The sequence below is a fragment of the Fistularia commersonii genome, chromosome 8 (assembly GCF_037954325.1).
Source record: "Fistularia commersonii isolate RoL2024-O1a breed Wild chromosome 8, RoL_Fcom_v1.0, whole genome shotgun sequence".
NCBI classification, from domain to species: domain Eukaryota; kingdom Metazoa; phylum Chordata; class Actinopteri; order Syngnathiformes; family Fistulariidae; genus Fistularia; species Fistularia commersonii.
Genome location: NC_141291.1, coordinates 131,965 through 139,451, shown reverse-complemented (window position 1 = coordinate 139,451; position 7,487 = coordinate 131,965). Strand labels below are relative to the sequence as shown.

General features: G+C 55.2%; 1 protein-coding gene across 2 annotated transcripts in view; it reads right to left on the bottom strand.

Annotated features, from left to right (window-relative positions):
- Positions 1–726: 726 nt before the first annotated feature.
- LOC147231555 (disco-interacting protein 2 homolog C-like) overlaps positions 727–7,487 on the bottom strand; it is a 40,173-nt gene continuing 33,412 nt past the window's right edge. The window contains exons 31-38 of one of the 2 annotated variants that reach the window (XM_086150436.1): positions 7,300–7,468; positions 6,733–6,903; positions 6,590–6,651; positions 6,447–6,504; positions 4,121–4,195; positions 3,730–3,904; positions 3,537–3,660; positions 727–3,128 (exon numbers count right to left, since the gene is read on the bottom strand). In XM_086150436.1, the coding sequence (XP_086006562.1) occupies positions 2,876–3,128; positions 3,537–3,660; positions 3,730–3,904; positions 4,121–4,195; positions 6,447–6,504; positions 6,590–6,651; positions 6,733–6,903; positions 7,300–7,468 (1,087 nt within the window). In that variant the 3' untranslated portion in view covers positions 727–2,875. The remainder of the gene's footprint in view (positions 3,129–3,536; positions 3,661–3,729; positions 3,905–4,120; positions 4,196–6,446; positions 6,505–6,589; positions 6,652–6,732; positions 6,904–7,299; positions 7,469–7,487) is intronic. The other variant, XM_086150437.1, reaches the window with a different exon arrangement.

Sequence of the window (7,487 nt, the reverse complement as noted above, 5' to 3'; positions counted from 1 at the left end):
ATGTTTCCCCTCTCAGCCGAGAAGTTTCTTTAGACGCCGTGGACTGCGGGGATTTTTTTCCAGAAAAGAACAACAAAAGCCATCCCGTCCATCGCCGAAGGCAGCAACACTGAAGACGAAGGAGAACAAAAGCGAGGTCACACCAGGAAAGCCCTCAGATCCGGCGGCTCCCCCCGTCGGGCCTTTGCCAAACGTGGAAGCATCGGTCGTCGGCAGGAGGTCCGGAGAGGGAAGACCGTCCTTCAAGTCAACCAAGCCGTCCTTCTCAAAGGAGCCTCAGGAACAACCTTTGGCCGACCAAGAGGGAGCGGATCCGTCTGGGCTCGGATCCGCGGCGCCCAAACTTCAATCCAGAAATGTTCCCGGAAGGTGTAACCACAGCCTCTCGGGGGGGTTGTGGCGCCCGAGAGGCTGTGGTTACTCCCCCCCCCCCCCCCCCCCCAGGTCCTCATTTGGTCTTTAGGGGAAGAAAATCAAGTCAGTCAAGTCCATGAGATCTGAACAAGAACTACGAGGTGGCGACGGCTGGCGCCCTCTGCTGGCCGGAGCTACAAGAACACGCCTTTGAAGGTGGGCTGGAGGAGGGACCTTCTCTGCCGCTGCTCCCTCAGATGCATCCTTCTGGAACCCTTCACTGTTTGCGGGGGAACCCAGGATCCGGACCCGTGATTCCAGAGCCCCAACAGGAATCTACCGCCGGAGCCCGGAGGAGGCGGAGTCAGAGGCTGGCGGCCAATCAAAGCACTTTATTGCACTGGATAGTGTGACGTGAGCCAATGGCAGCTCTTAGAAAAGTGTCATTTCATCTTTTATCATGTGTACAAAACAAGTCACACACATACGTACCGTACAAAATAACACTATTTACATACAATACACACACACAAACACACGCCATGCAGTCTCACCCTCTCTGATGGGATCTCCTCCACCAACATCTTACACACACACACACACACACACACACACACACACACACACACACACACACAAGGGGACTGAAACATGGCCACTAAGCTGCTACCAAAATGAACCCCAACTGTTAGCTGAACGAGTGCAAAGCAGCTTCTGGTCTAGATCTTCTTCTGAGGAACTAAACAGGAGACGCCCAGAGACCAACTGTAAACAAGCTCTTCTTCTACACAACCGTCTGCTGTGCCCGCCGGGGCACGGCGAGCGCGGCCTGCTAGCTTAGCATAATGTGCTAGATTAGCGTTGCGTGCGCTTGGCCAGCGTCCCCGACGCCGCGCACGCTTTGGGGTGAACGGAGATCATTCAAGTTTTACTCCGGATTAAAGATTCATCTTTGATAGAACATCTGGGTCGGTCCAGGCGCCGGACCAGAGCTGCCGAGATGAGACCTTCTTCACCGGGACTCCTACAGGTTTTTACGGGTTATTTGGTCTCCGTGGCGATCACACGTCGGCTTCCACCTGGATTCGGGACCCGAATATTCTCCTGAGGAAATATCGGCTCATCCTCTCACTGAACAAGAATTCAGTCCTGTTTCTTTATCATTTTAATTAAAATCTCTGGATATCAGATCCCTTCTGAAGGTTCTTCAGCCAATGGACGGTCCTCCGTCTTCACTGAGCCGCGAAGCCCGATGCTAAACAACGCTAGTCGGAGAAGTCCGGCGGTACGTCTGAGCTTCCAGTCTGCGTTCAGAGAAGGTCCTCAGAGGAAGTCAGGGTCCGCCGTACGGACCCGAAGCTGAAGGTTCCCTGCAGAAAAAGTCCTCCCGGTGTTTTATTGCTCCGCTCCGGGCCTCTCCCCGTGAACTCCTCTGACACGTCCGACACGTGCACGCCGACCTTCTCGTGGTCCAGTGGGAGGTGGGAGGTCATCTGACATACACGGCGGTTCTCGGGGTCCCGCGGACCGACATCAGAACCTCTGACGGCCGAGGTCTCTGGTCTCAGCTCCCACCTGGTTCAGGGTCGAGGAACCAGCAGGAGCAGAATCTTCAAGGGTGGCCAGATTTTTGTACAATGTTTTTGCAGATGGAATCCGGACGCCTCTTCACAGCCCACGGGCGGGGGGCAGGTCCTTCTGCGCTCGCCGAAGGTCTTGCTGGACCAGGACCTCCAGCTCAGAGAGGCACCGGGGCCGGTGACGTGCGCGGGTAAAATGAGGAGCGCATGAGACGGACACCGGCGGAAACGCCCGGGCTGAAGACCGCCAGGCTGAAGAACCCCAGGCTGAAGAACCCCGGGCTGAACACCGCCGCCCTCTGAGGGCCTCCTTGCCTTCTGCTCCGGCAGCGAAGGTCCCCATGGACCTCGTGCCACGTCTGATTGGTTCCCACGGAACCTACATATAAAGTGTCCCAGTCACACAGTGGAGACACACACACACACACACACACACACACCGGGGGGGGTGCAGGTAGAGAGAGCTGCATATAGGGGCTACTACACCTCATTGTGTTTTAGGTTCCTCTCCATATAGATTATTATGTTTATATACAATATATATATTTGTACAGTCATCTGGACGCCCCTGGTGATCCCAGTAGAAGGTTGGTTTTCGCTCCCCGACCACGGGAGCATCACGGACAGTCTTTGCCTCCTAAACCTCTGACAGCGACGCGCGGGGTGGCGAGCCGACCCCGAACACAGTGTTCCCCTAAGGCGTTCTACAGCGACAGACACCGGACCGACGGGGCGATCGGTCGATCGGTTGATCAGCACAAGACGAGTGGAAAGCAAAGGATGAGTGGAGACCACATCATATGCATGTTCAAAAATACAGTACGTCTGGATTTGGAAAAGAAAGGAACGACAACAGCAAGAAGCACGCCATACAAACGCATGCTCACTCCACACACACACACACACGCACACACGCACGCACGCACGCTCGCACACACAGGCTACATGTTGTAGGCCACATAGATGGGGTCCAGCTGGTCTTGTAGGAAACCATCTCGCAGGTGCATGCGTTGTTTCTCCCCGCGCGAGTTGATGGGGATGACGCCGATGTCGGTCACCACCACCACGCCTACGATCAGATAGTGCTCCTCCAGCACCGCCTTGGTCACCATAGGAACCAGGTCCAGGGCCTCCTGCTCCGAGCCCTCCAGCTCCACCACCACCACCAGCAGGTTGGTCCAGGGGAAGACGGCGCTGCGGGGACAGAGACATCAGAGCCGTCGGTGACAGCATCTCACCGCCGGCTGGCAACACCCGCTCTCTGCGCGAGGTCGCCAAGCTCAGGGAGGAAAGAAATAATGAAGTAATGGAAGTACAGCTTCTCCTCATGAGGACTTCTGAGGAGGAGAGGAGACAGGAGGTCCCCCCCCATCTGAACATAGGAACAGATACGTCTGCCGATCGGCGGGGTGTGTGTGTGTGTGTGTGTGTGTGTGTGTGTGTGTGTCACGCGACGCGGCCCTCAAGAAGCCTCCGTGATGCCTCGCCCTGACGTACCTCAGGCCGAGGCGGTGCCCTCCGCCTCCAAAGCCTCGCCGGAGGTCACCGTTACGCGTGGATAGAAACGAGGCCCCCAGAGGAAGAGGCGGACCTCTAACCTACCACTCCATGATGCTCTTGTGCGCTCGAATGACGGAGGTCTCGATGTCGATGGGATGGTACCTCATCCCCCGCAGCTCCATGGCCTCCTCCAGGGCCCCCACCACGAAGAGGGCGTCGTGTCTCTCTGCGGGCGATAGGATGGCGTCAGGTCGGGGGGTGGGGAGGGGGCGGGGAGGGGCGGGGGGGCACTGACCTCCGTTGGCGTCGGTGAGCTCGGTGCGCCGCAGGAAGCCCAGGTAGCCCGTGCGGGCCCACACCGTCTGGGTGTCTCCAAAACTCAGCCTGGAGTTGAAGTGGTCCGACTGCAGGACCTCCTCACCGTAGCCGCTGTAGTAGCCGCTGCCGTTGTGGGCGCTGTGCACCCAGATCTGTGGAGGCACGGACGGGCGTCCCGTCACACCAGCACACACACCTCCAGGGGTCTCTGATGGACACCATCACCTCCTAACCTGGACAGAGGTGTGTGTGACGGACACCGTCCACCTTCTAAGGTGGACAGAGGTGTGTGTGACAGAGAACCCTGGAGGAGGTGGACACATGAGACATGACAGCAGAAGCAGAAAGCATGAGGAAAGACAGGTGACCTCTCCCAGGTGTGAGTCTCCCAGCGGCCCTTTGGTTTCGGGGTTGGCGATGATGATGCGAACGCCAGGCAAGATCTGAAGGAGACACATCAGAAAGGACAGATCTGTTGCCAACGGTTACCGCCTCTGAGATGCTCCAGAAAGAGAACAAACAGCCCACAGAGATGCTGATTGGACGGCGAACGGGAAGCCACTCCTTCACATCATAAATCTATACTGTAAGCTATTGATGTATACACCTATACGATACATATACACCATATTTAAATGTACACGCCTCTCTTATACATATACATTATGGATGCATACACTTATACCGTGTATATACATGATAAATAGATGTATACACCTATGCAAACATATACATGATAGGTGGTTTCCATCTATACTGTGCAGATGTACATATACACCATCATGCATCTCCACTGTACACAAGGGGCCGCGCTGCTCAGGGGTTCGAGCGCTCGTCTTTGGAACCGAACATCCCCGGTTGGATCCTCCTGGAGTGTCTGAGTGTTGTTGAGCAACACGCTGAACCCCTGACTGCTCCCCTGGCGCTGGTGCACAGCAGCCATCAGCTCAGGGTTCATCCCTGAGGGGTTCAATGAAGAGAAGGAATTTCCCCACGAGGATACATACACAGTACGATCACTGTACATATGTGTATGTGCACATCCATCCTACTCAATTTATTATCATTTAAGTCTTGACATTATATAACATTATCATTATTATTTTTATTGTGATTCTAATGAATAATAATGATCGCAAGAATGATTGGCAGCCTTTCCTCTTCAGGTATCTGTGTGTCCATAACTTATGTTTGTACTTTGACCTTCTCAGAGTGTTTTTGTTGTTTGAGTGCAGAGACAGAGTGAAACGGATGGATGGATGGATGGATGGATGGATGGATGGATGGATGGATAGATAGATAGATAGATAGATAGATAGATAGATAGATAGATAGATAGATAGATAGATAGATAGATAGATAGATGGATGGATGGATGGATGGATGGATGGATGGATGGATGGATGGATGGATGGATGGATGGATGGATGGATGGATAGATAGATAGATAGATAGATAGATAGATAGATAGATAGATAGATAGATAGATAGATGGATGGATGGATGGATGGATGGATGGATGGATGGATGGATGGATGGATGGATGGATGGATGGATGGATGGACGGACGGACGGACAGACAGACAGACAGACAGACAGACAGACAGACAGATAGACAGACAGACAGACAGACAGACAGACAGACAGACAGACAGATAGATAGATAGATAGATAGATAGATGGATGGATGGATGGATGGATGGATGGACGGACAGACGGACGGACGGACGGATGGATGGATGTGTTGAGGGTCTCCTGCAGGCAGGGTTCAGTGTTGATGGAGCGCTTCCAGGAGAACATGTTCTCTCCTCCCACAGGGTGACTCACAGGGGCTTTAAATAAAGCAGCTTATCGATGATGTCCTCCTGGGAGGGCAGAGCTTCATCAGAGTCTAAGAAAAGATCTACTGAGATCCTCCTCGCAGGAAGCGACTTTTGGAGCTGGTGCACCTCCAAACCTCTCAGCTGCTCACGGCACAGGGTGTTTCCTCTGTAGCCCATAACGGTGTTCTTGTTCCACCACAAATTCAGAGAAAGAGAACGCAGGCAGGAGAACATGCGTGCTCAGAGAGAACCCAGGAGGCCGCTGGAACCCGGCAGCTGTCTTGCTCGTCCTCGGTTCTGGTTCGTTAAGGTCGACGACCCCGAGGCCGGCCGCTCTTCGTCTTCTCTGGAAGCTCTTTGGATCAGCGGGCTCAGCCCGGTGATCCATATGGAGACGTGCTCCTCGGAGAGGTGTTCGGGCGCCCGTCCACAGGCGGGGGTCACGACGTCCTGGGCAGAAGCAGCCTCCTCGTGGGCATTTCAGAACCAGTTTCTATGGAAACACCTCCAGCGAACGTGCTGATCAGGCCGCCCTCCCAAAATAAGCCGCTGTCATTTGTCCACGACGATGAAGACCTGAAGATCCTAAACGTTCTGTGTGGAGCTCACTGGACCTCCTGTCCACGAGGCGTCACACAGGGATCCGATTATAGAAACGTATATATATATATATATATATATGTGTCTTCTGAACGTGATCATCATCATCATCAGAAGAAGAAGAAGGTCACTAATTCCAGCCAGGTGACGGTTTCTTGCTAAAATAGAACTATTTCGACTGTTGTTATTGTTATTTTGCTTAAGATCGTGATGATTGTTTTCTATCATGACTACCGCGGTGGTTGTTGAGCTGTGGCCGGCCGGCCCTCACCTTTCCCGACTCCATCAGCGGCAGGCTGTGAGGAGATCCCTTCTCCACCAAGCGAACCCTGGAAAACAGAGGCGAAGATCTCAGTACCGGCCGGGAAGCCCCCCCCCTGGGCCGGGAGCAGCGCGGGCGGCGTGGCGGCGTACCGGTCGTGGCGCAGCGCCCTCATGTCCACGTAGACGGTGGTGGGGTCGGGTCCCGAGGTGCCCTGCAGAAGGATGGAGACGTGTCACCCGGCGGCGCCGCCTCGGGGGCGGAGCCGACGAGCCTCCGTGGCCGGAGCTCTCACCTGCAGACAGATGGCCAGGTTGACCCTGCAGCCGAAGGCCGTGCTGACGGAGCGAGGGTGGAGCCCCAGGTCCTTGAAGAGCTTGGAGAAGGAGTGCGTGAGCGACATGCGAGGCCTCTCCTCTGCGACCACCACGCAGGCCCGGACCCGGGACAGGTCCAGACCTCGAGCCTGGGGGGACGAGGAGCACCCTCAACCACAACCTCCACCACAGCAACCGCAGCGCCTCTCCCGCCCTTTCCTCCCCCTCCTCCCCCCTGTAGCGGCTGAGCCCTCCACGGTGATGAAGCTCGAACCTCCGACATCGGGACACCACGGGTACCTGCACAGTACTCCGAGGTACCAGTACTGCAGTACTATGGGGGGGCTGGGGTTGTGTGCCTGAGTCTCGGGGATCTTCCTCCAGGAGGGACAAATGACTGAAGGGACAAAATGTCTTTCTGGTCTCATAACAAGCTGAGTCAAACATCTCCGAGCTCGTGTTGAGAGCCAAGGTCTTGATGCCGTCATCACGTCTCTACCCGCCACCCGGTCCCGACCTCAGCGCGGCGAGGTTACAGTTCTGACCTTCAGCGCCTCGGTTTGCAGGCCCAGTCCTTTGGTGCAGAGCTCCATCACGCTGTAGGAGCAGAAGGTGTCTCGCACCCTCAGCTGGCTGACAGCGAACAGCCACAGCGCCGGGTTGGACTCCAGCTCCACCGGAGGGATCAGGATGGACTGGTGACCAGAATACACACTGCAGACACACACACACA